Below are 15,946 nucleotides of genomic sequence, written 5' to 3' on the forward strand. Positions count from 1 at the left end.
CTACATACTACATACTATTACTACTGTAAACTTTGCAAATAGGACATCAGCCCCTTCACAAAGTGGGCTGCAATGAACATGCACAACTAATAACTAATATCATCACGCTATAAAGGGTTGGCCTGCGCTGGGTGCGCCCCTCCCCCATAACTGTTCTGTCTCGCGGAGGAGCTCATTTGTGTGCATCTGTGTGAAACACGCATAGGAAAAAAGAACGACAGAAAGAACGGCTCCCCTCCAGCCGCGACTCGGCTCCCATCGTTCATGTTTATGAGCCGTTCAAAAGAATCGGTTCGTTCGCGAACGTCACAACTCTACATTGAAGTCGCTCGGCTTCTTCAGGGAAATGCACTGTGACGCTACGGGAATGTATGAGAAGAAAATCGAGTCAGCCGACATGTAGCTGATTAACACAATACATAATACACAATAGTACATATTTGACCGTTGGTTTTTTTTTTTTACATTACGTGGGGTTGATGTCTTGTCGAGATTTTATAAACTGCTAGTTTGGTCTCCCTAGGCAAGCACAGCATACACAGCATAATAGAGTATAAATATGGGCAGGGGTTCACTTCATTTCCTTCAAGTTCAACTTCAGAATATGACGGGGTTTCGTTTTCAGCGGTGTCTGCACCACTAACGCCTGTTTTGTCCGTCTGCATCTTTCTTGTGATTTTAGCGCCAGTTTGCCCTCCTGCCCATTATTTACTGACATAGCTTCCAGGGAGCGATTTTTTTTTTACTCAGTAATTAATGTGTTTTAAAATGTAGCGAAGTACAATACTTCAAACTAAATATACTTAAGTAAAAGTAAAATTACAGATTAAAAAAAATACTTAAAAAAGTAGAAGTACACAAAAAAGCTACTCAATTACAGTAACGCGAGTAAATGTAATTCGTTACTTTCCACCTCTGCTTACTTGTGTTAACAGTCTCTGAACTTGGACTGACAATACCTCACATTTTTAAAGTGCGCCTAATATACTATTTTAAAATTGTTTCAGAGGTTTCCTACAACAAGTTTATATTCAAAAGTGTGAAGTGATCCAAATCTTCAGTCTTTTCCACAAGCCCTCTCTGCTCTGACTGGTCAGATGCCCGGTCCGTTGTTGAACTGATGCTATTTAATTATTAAGAGTAAGAGTAATGATGTTCCCTTCATCTTCAAGGCTTTGAATGAAGTCCTGCAAGTAGTTCACAATCCGTGATTCTCTCCGCGCTTCACTGAACCCACTGCACTTGAGTATAATGTCCCAAAAACATCTATCCCTGATGTGTGGATTGAAGAGAAAGGAGGAGAGTCAGATGGACAGAATCACAGATACTACACCTGACAATGTCTTCCTTTCATCACATGTTAGGATCCTGTGTACCACATGCTACGATTCTTTCAGAAAGCTCAAGCAAGGCTGTAGTGTCTGCAGTCTCAATCTAAAGAAATAAAAACCAGGAGTAACACACACATACACTACACAGATGTATATACAAATCTGAATTGAGTTGAATTAGAAAACCTTGTCAATCAGATCTAGCAGGTCTGCATCTGTTATGTCAGCTCATCTTTATTAATCTCCCGGAAGAAATGAAATTGTAAATCCACTCCATGAAAAAGGTCCATCATGAGTAATGCTCACTGCCATTATTTCACCAACTATCCTAAAGTACAACAACAATATGGATTAAACATTACAATGAATGTAATATGGTGTATTTATTTATCAAAATGCTCCTCTCCAGAAGTAATTTTCTAGCTGAATACCAAGTTCATGGTCCCTGAATATGGATTTGATGAGAAACATGACATCTTGTTGACGAGCTGTTTGTGACGTCTCTGAAGTACGGCTGAAACACTGATTGAGCGATTACATGTGACAGGATTAATGTCAGTAAAATGTCCTGTATCTGTTTACAGACCCTTTGGCATTCATTCATGTTTATTTGGCGCTGTAGCCCGTAACTGGTGTTAAAAACAGAGGAAGACGTGATCTTTCAAGTGTGCTGCATGCTGCCGCTTCACTTGACCTGAGGCACACTGCGTGATCGTCACTGCATTAGATAGAGAGCACCACAGTCAGATTTATTGGTGACATTTCAAGATAAGATGGACAGAATTCAAATCTAAGACTTTGTTTCTTATCAAAAGTAACAAAGCACAAAGCCTATTGTGGTTTTATGGATGAGAGAATAAACAAATGCACTGAAGTTAGTAAAGAAGATGATGACTACATTTGATCAAACAGAGATGCATTCTTTTTTAGCTTTTGGCCGATGTAAAAAAGGCACTATAAATTAAACTTAATTGCATCTCTTGTGCTTGTCTTGCTTTTGTCCCGTTATGATGAAATCTTGGTTTGGTCTATCGTCAGCTCTGAAAGAATTCAATTCAGCTAAATAAAAATGACTAAATGTATGTATGTATGTGTACTGAACAGAAAGAGCAAAGAATCAATCATCAAAGTCAAGAACATTATCATTGACTTCAGTCTAGCAAGAGTTCAAGCTCTCTCAGAAACTCTGATTATAATCACTGAAGCTGTTCACACTGTCAAATTAATCTCTTACTTACATTGTGTGCACAGCTCTACATTGTTGTTCATGAAGAGAGAATTCACCAGAGAACAGCAAGCGTGCGTTCTGCCTCATATCTTCTTTTCTTTGGTAAAGTTCATTCAAGCTCCTCTTGTCTCAGAAATCTGAGGTGTCTGGCTGAAATCTGGTTCTGGGAGCAGCAGTATTTCGGCGGGGTCCCTCTGGTCTAGTTCTCCGAGTACGTGTCCAGTAGAGCCGTGTGTTCATCCGTCCCTGGAGTTATGACGCTCACACCTCGTCCAGACTGAAGACAGAAGAACCTGTGGATTATAATCAGTGATAGTGTCTACACTGAATGTGAAATCTCCAACAGCAAACGGATTCCTGTTCTATTTCTGACAGAGTCCGAGCTCTTTACAGGCCGCTTTGTCACTTCAAGCTGTTGCGTCCCGTATAGACACGGTGATGCTACTTTTACACCAAATATACTTTAAAACAAACACCAGAGACCGCTTAGACTAATGTGTCACATGCTGGGAATGCTAACATAATATCTAAATATAAACCATAAATGCTTAAAAATCACTTACCTCTGGATTCATGATCAGCAGAAGAAAGACCTCCTGAGCCGGACGCTCGCGCCAGAAATCTGCTGCAGCTCTGTGATTGGACAAAACGCTTCGTTCTTTTCGGAGATGATCTCCCTGTGAATGACCTCTGACCTTCTTTCTGTACGATCTGAATTTCTGCGCTTTGAATTTTAGAAAATTTTATTTGATGTTCCGAATTTCTTCTTCATTTTGAAAACTTTCAAAATGTTTAAAACCTGATATTTGCAGTCTAAGAATTCAGAACAAAAAATCTGTTTGAAAATACATGTCTATAAAACTTTACCTTAAAAAAATCCATTGTGTTAAATTTCAAATGGTAAATATTAAAGAAAAAAAAAATCCAGAATCCAATTCAAAACTGTTTTAAATCCCATATAATGTTCATTTTTTTTTTTGTTAAATTACACTTGTTTAGAATTCATATTTACACAATTCAAATTCAAATAGTTTTGTCAAAATTAGCTCCATACAATCCAACTTATGTGCATTTAGTGATGTAAATTTTCGATAATTTCCATGATCGATCGTCTTTTAAATTAACGATCAATTAATCGATAACCTTTATCCTGCGAAATGCTTCTGCAGCGGTATTATTATACGTGCAAAAGCTTCTCGAGAGAGAGAGAGAAAAAAACCTTCTCACCCGAATTAAAGGGGTTTTAGTCTGAATAAAATGCTAGTAGCAGGACTGTAAAATGAATAGTTGTGATTATAATAATTTAATAAAAAGAAGATAACTCTAGTGCTCCAATGAACCACATTGAAACTCTCTTTGAAATTAACTGGAACTCAGTGTATTAGACACTAGAGGTGAAAAACTAAATTAGAATTCTGTTCTTAAATATGATACATTTTCAAATTATATTGGAATTTAAAAGACATAATTTCAGTTGGAGGGAAAACCAGCTTTTGTCTTCTCTCCTGAGGACACAAGAGAGCACATCGAGTGAAATATTACTAATGCACGTTTCTGCAAAGCAATAAAATCACACGACTATCTTTGGAAAAAAAGTGCATGTTTAAAATAATGTTTATTAACCATATATAATTAATTACGTTGCTTAAACAATTAGAAACAAATCATTTCAAATTCATCAGCATTTTTGCATTAGAATAGTTTTTTTACAGCCTTATTAGACACATTTAAGAGGAAGATTTAAAGAATCAAACACAGCAAATATATGCTGCATATATGCATAGATGCTGATATTTACAGCGACATTCGAATGTTACAGAATCTGAGAAAGTGTGAATAATTCTAACAAAATAAGAAACAAAATTCATGATCATTTTTATTTAGTACAGACCTGAGTAAGATATTTTACATAAAAGATGTTTAAGTTTAAAAACAATAAAACTCCTCCAGCTCCTGTTTTTAAATCAAGATACAGCAGGCACACATTTCTCATGATGATATCAAGTGGAAAATGTACAAGTGATAAGATGTCTATTTCTGAATTTCAGGATACACAGTTATGATGATCTATATTAAATCTGGACAGCTCAGGATATAACCCCATCACTGAAAATATCACATTGATTTACTTGGTTTTCAGTGCTGTATAAACAAATCAACTATTTTCTTAATGTCCTTTGGATAAAAACTTATTTTGATGAATTAGTTTAGTTTCCTTGAAGCTTGTTTCTTCTGTTCATCAACACTGCTCCACACATTACACTTCCATGCATTCATTTAACTTCACATCACTGATTCCTGTAGCGGCTCTTATTCACCATCAGCTGATCCTGAGGAAACTGAACTGACGTCTAAATACTGAGAGTCCTACAATAAAACACACAGACAGTCAGATATGAGTATGAGACATTACTGCTGTCACATCACATCAGCAGATCCAGCTCAGAAACACACAGTATATTCATATTACAGTCAGAGATATGAATCAGAGTATGTGAGCGGAGCGCGGAGTGGAGCGTGTGATTTTGACTGGAGCGAGGAGCGGATCTTTTAAAAGTCGGAGCGTCGTGGTTTTCACTCGCTCCAAGAGCGCTCCAGCACCGCTCCGTCACGAGTACAATTCATTTATTTGTTTAATATGCGTTATGAACAGAAGTTGAAGTGTGTAATTTCACACATACTGAAATACTTTAGACGTGGAGTGAAGGTGGAGCGGTGTTTCTGATATCAGTGAGTGTGGAGTGGAGCGGAGCGGAGTGATAATTAAATGATCGGAGCGCGGAGGAGAAATTGTTGACGCTCCACTCCGCTCACATACTCTGATCTGATGAACAACTGATCATAGATTAATAACAGTGAATGATCAACAACTCTCTCTTTATCATTTACACACAGAGACACTGGAGGAGATGAACATATTCATATATTCATAGATCATCACAGAATTAAACAGTTTAAAGAACAGAAACTAAAGAGAAGCTGATTTATTATCTTATATTCTCCAAATATGTCTGTTACTAAACTTTGGCCATTTTAAAAGATTTAAATACTAATATACTCACAGTAGTGTAATGTCTCCAGTTTATAACGTGGATCATCTTTCAGATCAGAGAGTAACTTCACTCCTGATATTTGTAGTTTATTCAGAGACAGATCCAGTTCTCTCAGGTGTGAGGGGTTTGATCTCAGAGCTGAAGCCAGAGCTGAACAACCTTCATCTGTGACGTCACAATAACTCAACCTGTAGAGAACAATGACACAGTGTTAATTGTAGTTGAAGTGTGTGTAGTTTGTTATTGACTCTGGTCTCAGAGCAGGAGAGGAGATATAATGACAATCATTGCCACAAACTGCTGCTGATAGAATGAGATTTCTGCATGTTGATGCTCAATGCTGCTGTTTGAAACTGTCATGTGCTTCAGGACTGAACAGACACACAGAGCTGAATGTGAGATATTGTTTCATAGTGATATAAGCACAGATCTGTCTGGAGAAACAGTCTCTTGCTCCTCTAATTACGAATTACGGTTTACCTAAAAATGAAGATTAAAAATCATCAAAATCCCACAGACTTACATTGACGAAATGTTCAGATGAGCCAAGACTATTCAAACTCCAACTGTCAAAATTCAAATGTAAACAAACTGAAGGTCTTTAGACTCCATTTAGCTGCCATTCTATGTTCTATTTCTAGACCATTCAAACTCATTTAACCTTCCATTCTGTCTAATATTTCTAATCTATCAATCATCTATATGGGGCAGTCGTGGTCTAATGGTCAGAGAGTCTGACTTGTGACCCACAGACAGGGATGTACTGGTCATCAGGAGTAAAGTGATCAACAACACAAGTGTCTTGATCCATTCAGATGTGACACAGAATTGTGTTTTACAGTCGTGTGATATGAGAACATTAAAGCTTCTGTAGTGATGCTGGCTGAAAACACACACCACAATCTAAACTTCATGACGAGGTCAATTGGAAAATGACAAAACATAGACTTGTAAATTCATCATCATAGTAATTTAACTTGCAGTTATTAACACTGTACAATAGAGATGTATTTATTATAAATGTTACTGTTATTAGCCTACTTAAATATTAAATATAACCAGTAAATAAGTTCTTAAAGGACAGTTCACCCAAAAATGTAAATTGTCATTTTCTCAACATCGTGTCATTTCAAACCTGTATCAATTTCTTTCTTCTGTGGAACATAAAAGAAGATCATTTCAGAAATTCAAGAAATGGTTTGGTAATGGTTTCTACAAAATATCTGTTGTGTTCTACAGAATAAACTAAGTCACACAGGTTTGGAACGACATGAGGGTGAGGAAATGATGACAGAATTTATTTCTCAATAGATTTCCTGCATTCTAGCTCAAAATCAATGCTTTACTGTCAAGTGCATTTCTATGTGACACAAATACATTATTAAGTTTGTTATATTTGTCATGAATTCAGTAATATCTATTATTATTTGCTCCAATTAAAGGCCCTGTCACCCAGTAAAACATTCATGGAGGAACTCGTGGGTCAGATGGACTGGATTTGTCCAGAGCTGAATTTTAACCCCAGTCCAGTCCTGACCACAGGTCACAGGTTTGAGTGATCTTACTCCAGTTTCTCCAGTTTACAGCGAGGATCCTCCAGTCCAGCACAGAGATGCTTCACTCCCCAATCTCTTATTTTATTCACAGACAGATCCAGTTCTCTCAGGTGTGAGGGGTTTGATCTCAGAGCTGAAGTCAGAGCAGAACAACCTTCATCTGAGACGTCACAATGTCTCAACCTGTAGAGAACAATGACACACTCTTCACTCTCTCAGATCAGATCAGTTTAGCTGTGAATCCATTAGTAAAGAGAAAGAACAAATCAATGTGTGATGAATCACTGGACTGAGATTTAAAATGTCAAAGAACAACAACAAAAAAAACACATGATCATAAATCATAAAAGCCTCATTCAAAAAGAAAGTAAAAACTCTTTATTACTCTGTCAGGATTTTTAACCAAATACAGTCATGTGATCAACTAGAGACAAAAAAGAAGGAAGATCTGACCACGCCCCCAGCACTCATTATTAAAAATATGTATTTTACCACATTAAAAGATATATCTTATATTGTAAAAATATATACTGTCCTGTAAAAAATAAAAAGCAGAATTTAATAATCATGACAACAATATAATAATATATTATAATAAAGTACTATAATATATTATAGTGAAGTATATAGAATTGTTATTATTATTAAAGTACCTGCCAAAAGTTTGGAAACATTAAAATTATTAATGTTTTTGAAATAACTATCTTCTGCTCATCAAGACCGAATTTATTTAATCAAAATAAAGTAAAAATAAATAAATATTGTGAAATATTATTACAAATACAAAAAAAAGTTTTCGAATTTAATATATTATAAAATCTAATGTTATTCCTGTGATTCTGCAAAGCAGAATGTTCTTCATCATTATTCCAGTTTTCAGTGTCACATGATCTTTTAGAAATCATTACAATTTATTTTAATCTCAAGAAACATTTCTGTTTATTATCAATGTTGAAAACAATTTTGCTGCTTCATATTTTGTGTGGAAATTATGATGCACTTAATTTTTGATAAATTAAAAGTTTAATGAACAGCATTTATTTGCATTAATCAATATATTAATTAAATTGGTTAATGCATTTATTAAATATAAATCATTTTAAATGCCTTCACTCACTTTTTGTCACTTTCATGAATGATGAATAAAATTATTAATTTCTCTCTTTTTTTAAATCTTATACAAATGTTGGAGTGGTATCATAGTTTCCACAAAAATATTAAGCAGCAAAACTGTTTCTAACATTGATAATAATCAGAAATGTTTCTTGAGCAGTAAATCTGAATGATTTCTGAAGGATTATGTGACACTGAAACTTCTTTGTAAACAACAACAGATTTATAAATGTTTCTAATGATGAATGTTGTGTTCCCAAATGTAAATTAAAGCGTCTCAAACCAAGCGCAGCACTAACAGTGAATCAGAACCAGAAACAGTACAGTAACAGCAGACATGGAGCGCCTCACACTACAGTCTATTATATAATTACAGCACAACCGTTGTGAATTTATGACAGCATTACCAATCTCAGATTCTCACCGTCATTCATTAAAAGTCACCGGGTCGAGAAACACGTTTCAGTGAGGATCCTAACTAGAGATCGACTGATATGGGTTTTTCTATAGCCGATGCGGATGTTTAGAGGTCAGGGTCAGCCGATGGCCGATATGTGCTGCCGATATCTTGAAGTTTTCCCCTTCATTTTCATGCTAAAATATCGCACTAATAATAAGTGGATGCACAACATTTCTAAACTTATCATCTTCTATTGAGCACTGACTTGAACCATCTCTCGAATCTTAATTTTGTGCACTGCACGGTATTAAAATAAAAAAATGTATCCAAAGTTAACCAAACAAATCAATAAACTGACCAAGTATTAAATATATGAAACAGGTAATTATATATATATATATATATATATATATATATATATAAGTCAATCATTTACATAAAAGTTTTAGAGCATTTATCGAGTAGAATTTTTCAAGTTTGTTGGAACATAAATGTAAACTTAAATATACATTTAAATAAATACAATTTTATAAATAAAAATCAATTAAACTGAAAAATATAAAAAATTAAATATATAAAAAATAAATAACAGTAGTGCTGCAAACACACTAGCAACCAGCAACATTTGTGTTTGGTATAAATGACACAGAACATCTAAAGTGCATTCTAATTACAAACGTACATCGCAGTCTGTTCATTATTAAAATAAAGTACAGTCAACCAAACACATAAAAGGTTACACTGGTCAGTTTAAACAGACCGTAGTATACCGCTCCACTCTGCTGTTATGCACGTTTTTGCTCATGTGAAGAGGATGATCTTTCCGTCTAGTTTACATAAAAATTTTTTTTCATTTTTTTTTTTAAATTATAGTTTAACATTCAGATACATTGCGAATATGGAAACATTTGGATATGTGCAGAACGAGACGTGAGCAATAACCTCCAAATACATCTAGTCAAACCCGCGCTCGCTCGTCCTCGTATGGATCGGATCATTTTCCGAATCAGCAAAAAAAAAAAAAAAAAAAAGAAAAGAAAAAAAAGGCCAAGACAAATAAACATACGTTTTGTCTTTTTTTTAATTAACATTAAATTATTAAATTAAAATATATGAAATCAACTTAAAGTGCACATAATATCTTCTTTTTAACATAATATTGCCTAAATAATTGATCATTCATCCACCTCAGAAATAATGACAGACCTACTGCACTCCCCTACACAAGTTTTTTTTTTTTTTTTTTTTAAGTAAAAAGTATCGTATTGGTATCGGTATCGGTATCGGCGATACTGACCCTATATGTATTTGGTATCGGATCGATACCAAATTTTGCAGTATCGCCCACCACTACCGAGCACGGTGCTGTCTGTGAGTGGGGTGGAGTAACGGAGCCCTCAATCACGCTGCAGTGTTTGTAAGAGCTGACAACTTCTCCACCCCATTTACAGAGTGAGATTCTCTGACTGCCTTTATCTCCCAGGACTGTTGTTGAACCTTTCAAAAGTTTTAGCTTGGGGTGCTTCACATGCAGCAGCAGCACTTTCCACCACACCAATAACACGGGGCTGCCCACTGACGTGCCTGACTTTAAATCGGCGCTACTAAACACGGATATCGGCCGATGCCGATATATAAAAAAATGAGATTATATTATTCATACTTACTGTAAATTGTGGCAGTATGTAGTAACATATTCTTTCTATGATTCTATTGATTATAAACAGATGCTGTCTTCTAGTGTCCTTCCTTGTGTCTACATTTACATTTATTCATTTAGCTGATGGTTTTATCCAAAGCGACTTACAATTGCTATATATGTCAGAGGTCGCACACCTCTGGAGCAACTAGGGGTTGAGTGTCTTGCTCAGGGACACATTGGTGTCTTATAGTGGATTCGAACCTGGGTCTCTCACACCAAAGGCATGTGTCTTATCCACTGCGCCATCACCACCCTATATTCCTAAAGCCCCCTACACCTGCTCCTAATCACACTTTTCTTTAATATAAACACCTCTCTGTGCTAATATACACTGGAGTAAATGAGAAGAAAAGCAGATTTGTACTCGGGTCGGTCTCCTCAAAAGCCCACTGTTCTTACTCTCTCACTTATCTGACTGGTTTCTTTAGTCATTTTGTCTGCTAACAGTCAAGTCTTATACAACATTAGGAAGATTAGACCCTTCCTGTCAGAGCAAGCCACACAACTTCTTGTCCAAGCTCTTGTTCTCTCCAGACTGGACTATTGTAATGCTCTCCTGGCTCTTCCTGCATGTACTATCAAGCCTCTGTAACTGATCCAGAATGCAGCAGCGAGGGTTGTCTTCAATGAGCCAAAAACAGCTCACGTTACTCCTCTCCTCATCAGGTTACACTGCTACCAGTAGCTGCTCGCATCAAATTCAAGGTACTGATGCTTGCCTACAAGACGACCACTGGCACGGCACTAACATCCTTAAACTCACTGGTTCAATCGTATGTGTCCTCCAGAATATCTCATTTACCCAGTCATTTAAAAATAACACATTTCAGAGCTGTAACAACAATACAGTGATACCGTGATATTGTTGCTTAAGGTTATCATACTGTCTAAATCTCATACCGGCCCATGACTAGATGCCAGTGTTTCCTGTCACAGCTGTGAAAAGATCTGATTTTAAAAACAGTATCATAGCTATCAAACTATTTCTTATGATTTTAAACCTGTATTTAACCAGAATGATCAGAATTTAACCAGAATCAGATTGATCTCAAAGTAAAAAGGTGTTAAAGTCTAATTTTGTGGTGTCTGTGGTTTAAAATTAAATGATTATAATCTTAATTTAAGTGATGAAGGCTTTTGAAAGTCTGCCAATAATCAGTGTTGAGTTCTACTGTAAGCTTAACCCTGCCTGCTTTTACAGATGAAAATATTTTACATTTAGAAAAACAATCAAATGTAATCTGTTACATTACTTTAATAAAGCAATTGAAATAGTTACACTACTTATTACATTTTAAATAGAGTAACCTGTAAACTGTAAATTATTATCTTCTCAGCACTGTCTAACAGTAACATCACAGAAAATATTCTGCAAGTCAATGGAGAAAAGTGTCAAAGATTCATGTATTCACTTGCCCTTTCCACTCACTTATGTATATAGTTATTTTCACCTTATGCTGTTGAGTTTATAATTGAAGGAATGAATGAATGTATAGTTATAATAATAATGATGATGATGATGATAATAATAATGATGATAACCAAAAAAATGAATTTAATTAGGCTAAGTGTGCATTAAATGATTTAAAGGTTATCAGAATTAAAAGTTAAATCTGTAACTGCAGCTTTTTGAAGTTGAAGCAAATTTTGTTAGTAAGGATGAAAGAATAGTAGGCTACATCTTCATCAGTTATTTTATCGGTTATTAAATCAGATACAGAGAAGCACAGTACAATTACATTTATTTGAATGCATTCGTGAGAAAGTGGTTACAGTAAATTATTCCTGTCTGTCTGTGCAGTGTCTCTCTAATAATAGTGAAGCTGTGGATTCTGATTACTTAGAAACACAAAGACATTTTCACTGTAACTTTTCTGTCTCTAAGCATTTTTATTTTTGTGTGTGTGAGTAAGTGAACCGTTATGTGTCTGTAAGTGTGTGTGTGTGTGTGTGTGTCTGTGTGTCTCTCTCTCTGTGTGTGTGTGTGTGTGTGTGTGTGCGCATGTTAGATGTTTTATTTCCATGTTTTGAATATTTTATTATGTTTTCTTTAATATAAACACCTCTCTGAGCTAATATACACTGGAGTAAATGAGAAGAAAAGCAGATTTGTACTCGGGTCGGTCTCCTCAAAAGCCCACTGTTCTTACTCTCTCACTTATCTGACTGGTTTCTTTAGTAATTTTATCTGCTAACAGTCAAGCCTTTGCTAACAAGACGAGCTATTAGCACTTAGTGTAACAGAATCCATTTAAAGGTGTTGCTAATGCAGAAACAGCTTTAACATGAACACAGAAGTCCACACATGAACAAGAAACAAAGACACACAATGTTTTACTTTCTGTATCTCTGTCTCTTGATTGACAGTTGTCTCATCCAATCAGTAGCAAGTATTCCATTCACAAACAATACCTAATGTTTACATTTTGTCTGATTTAATATCTGTGTCTGAAACTGCTCCCTATCCACTATATAGTGCACTATATCGGGTGTCCGAATACTGAGTGAACTACTTCATTCTCTATTTCGTTCACTACTTTTTACCCACAATTCATTCTGATTTTGAGTGTAACCAATGTACGCTATTTCCCACAATGCAATGCGGAGTAGTGGTGAGCTGGAAGAGAGAGCGGGAGCGAGCGAGTTTGAAGGAGAGATGCTGTTTACATCTTTATTATTTCTGCTTTAACGTTTATTTCATACTTTATATTAAAATATATTATGTAGGCAATAACTCAGTTTAATATTTTACTAATTTACTGAGGTGACATCACTGTTAACTTACAAAAATGATGATAATGTGGTGGATAATTTAAAATGTTTGTTAATCACAGCGTATTCATTCTGATTATCATTAACGGTCGTCTGAGGACGCTCTACGATCATCTTATCTGAGCTCAAAACACTGATCAGGAGAGATTCAGGATACTAAACATCATAAATACATACAATTATGAACGTGTTAATGTGTGTTTATTTTTGTTCTCAGTATTTTAATAGTATGATTATGAACAAAGTATTACAAAACAAATTAATAATATACCATCAATGAAAGCACAAAGCTGGCGCGGAGGTATGTAGAATTACAATAAAGTAATTTTGAGTGTTATTGCTATTAATATTATGTACATGTAATATAAAAGTACATGTGACGAAGATGTTTTTTCAACAGCTTTAAGTCTGAATCACAGTTTATACGTCACCGTCTGAATCCATTCACTCCTTTCTGATATAGTTTTGTTTTTGTTTTTCACTTCACAAATATTTTACAGTGTGTCATATATAATCTTACCACAGTTTCTCCAGTTTACAGCGAGGATCCTCCAGTCCAGCACAGAGACGCTTCACTCCCAAATCTCTTATTTTATTCAGATACAGATTCAGTTCTCTCAGGTGTGAGGGGTTTGATCTCAGAGCTGAAGTCAGAGCAGAACAACCTTCATCTGAGACGTCACAATCTCTCAACCTGTAGAGAACAATGACACACTCTTCACTCTCTCAGATCAGATCAGTTTAGCTGTGAATCCATTAGTAAAGAGAAAGCACAAATCAATGTGTGATGAATCACTGGACTGAGATTTAAAATGTCAAAGAAAACAAACATGATCATAAATCATTTAAAACCTCATTCAAAAAGAAAATAAAAAAATCTTTATTACACTGTCAGGATTTTTAACCAAATACAGGCGTGTGATCAGCTAGAGACAGTCTATTATATAATTACAGCACAACCGTTGTGAATTTATGACAGCATTACCAATCTCAGATTCTCACCGTCATTCATTAAAAGTCACCGGGTCGAGAAACACGTTTCAGAGCTGATTCTGCTCGTGTTTGTCGCTTTGAATGATTTGAACGCTTTAACTGTCCAGCAGATATTTCCTTTCACAGTTTATTAAGGAAATAGCTGAAGACTATTTGTGCGATTTCAATCATCATGCAGGTCACCTACACTGTGAGATATTATTCATACTTGCAGATAGTACTCACACCTCAATGTACTGCAGTGCTTTACAGAACAGTAGGTAATAACATATTATTTCTCTGATTCTGTTGATTATAAACAGATGGTGTCTTCTAGTGTCCTTCCTTGTGTCTCTTCCTAAAGCCCCCTACACCTGCTCCTAATCACACTGAAGCTGCTGATCAGTAAAGCTGTTCTTGAAGCTGCAGGAAGAGACTCACGCTTCTGAGTTTGGGAACAATATGAGCTGCATGTGATTGATTCTCCAGAACATCTGATCAACACGAGGACAACACATATATATTTAATTATACATGTTAGACATTTTATTTCCATGTTTTGAATATTTTCTTATGTTTTCTTTAATATAAACACCTCTCTGAGCTAATATACACTGGAGTAAATGAGAAGAAATGCAGATTTGTACTCGGGTCGGTCTCCTCAAAAGCCCACTGTTCTTACTCTCTCACTTATCTGACTGGTTTCTTTAGTAATTTTGTCTGCTAACAGTCAAGTCTTATACAACATTAGGAAGATTAGACCCTTCCTGTCAGAGCAAGCCACACAACTTCTTGTCCAAGCTCTTGTTCTCTCCAGACTGGACTATTGTAATGCTCTCCTGGCTCTTCCTGCATGTACTATCAAGCCTCTGTAACTGATCCAGAATGCAGCAGCGAGGGTTGTCTTCAATGAGCCGAAAACAGCTCACGTTACTCCTCTCCTCATCATGTTACACTCTCTACCAGTAGCTGCTCGCATCAAATTCAAGGTACTGATGCTTGTCTACAAGACGACCACTGGCACAGCACCAACATCCTTAAACTCACTGGTTCAATCTTATGTGTCCTCCAGAAGTTTGCGCTCTGTAAGTGAACGACTCCTTGTGGTGCCATCCCAAAGAAGTTCAAAATCACTCTCACGGACCTTTTCCTGGACTGTGTCCAGCTGCTGGAATCACCTCCCAATCTCAATTCATACAGCTGAGTCTTTACTCATCTTCAAGAAACATCTAAAGACTCATCTTTTTCACGAGCACTTAACCAACTAATACTAGCACTTACCTTTTCTTTTCTTGTCTATCATATTCTTAAACCCTGGCTCTGTGTTCTGTACTAGACTAACTGAGACTTGTCATGGCACTTGTATACTGTTGTTGTTCTCTTGTTGTTTCATTTGTAAGTCGCTTTGGATAAAAGCGTCTGCTAAATGATTAAATGTAAATGTAAGCCTTTGCTAACAAGACGAGCTATTAGCACTTAGTGTAACAGAATCCATTTAAAGGTGTTGCTAATGCAGAAACAGCTTTAACATGAACACAGAAGTCCACACATGAACAAGAAACAAAGACACACAATGGCTGTGTCCAAATTCAGGGTCTGCATCCTTCGGAGTACTCATTTGAAGGATGTTACGTCACAGCGCCGCGACGAAGGCTGTCCAAATTCGTAGGATCCTTCAAATGCGGCCCACAAATACGTCCTCCTTTTCCCCGAATTGGAAGGATGGGTGTGGTGGATCCTTTCCCATCCTACCTATCCCATAATTCTTTTCGGCAGAGCGTAATGGAGGACGAAGCGAGCGGTAGCGGAGTGGGAGAGG

General features: G+C 36.2%; 1 protein-coding gene and 1 long non-coding RNA gene across 4 annotated transcripts in view; both read right to left on the reverse strand.

The window, feature by feature from the left end:
* Positions 1-2,151, reverse strand: part of LOC132095591 (uncharacterized) — an 8,758-nt gene extending 6,607 nt beyond the window's left edge. The window contains exons 1-3 of one of the 2 annotated variants that reach the window (XR_009422462.1): positions 1,763-2,151; positions 1,518-1,659; positions 1,334-1,434 (exon numbers count right to left, since the gene is read on the reverse strand). This is a non-coding gene — a long non-coding RNA (uncharacterized LOC132095591). Of the gene's footprint in view, positions 1-1,333; positions 1,435-1,517 lie in introns of both variants that reach the window. The other variant, XR_009422461.1, reaches the window with a different exon arrangement.
* LOC132095595 (NACHT, LRR and PYD domains-containing protein 12-like) overlaps positions 1-15,946 on the reverse strand; it is a 594,505-nt gene that overhangs the window by 529,485 nt on the left and 49,074 nt on the right. Inside the window, exons 9-11 of one of the 2 annotated variants that reach the window (XM_059500734.1) lie at positions 13,676-13,849; positions 5,622-5,800; positions 4,760-4,926 (exon numbers count right to left, since the gene is read on the reverse strand). In XM_059500734.1, coding sequence (XP_059356717.1) covers positions 4,925-4,926; positions 5,622-5,800; positions 13,676-13,849 — 355 coding nt within the window. In that variant the 3' untranslated portion in view covers positions 4,760-4,924. Of the gene's footprint in view, positions 1-4,759; positions 4,927-5,621; positions 5,801-7,177; positions 7,352-13,675; positions 13,850-15,946 lie in introns of those variants that run through there. The other variant, XM_059500733.1, reaches the window with a different exon arrangement.

The sequence above is a fragment of the Carassius carassius genome, chromosome 19, assembly GCF_963082965.1.
Source record: "Carassius carassius chromosome 19, fCarCar2.1, whole genome shotgun sequence".
NCBI classification, from domain to species: Eukaryota; Metazoa; Chordata; class Actinopteri; order Cypriniformes; family Cyprinidae; genus Carassius; species Carassius carassius.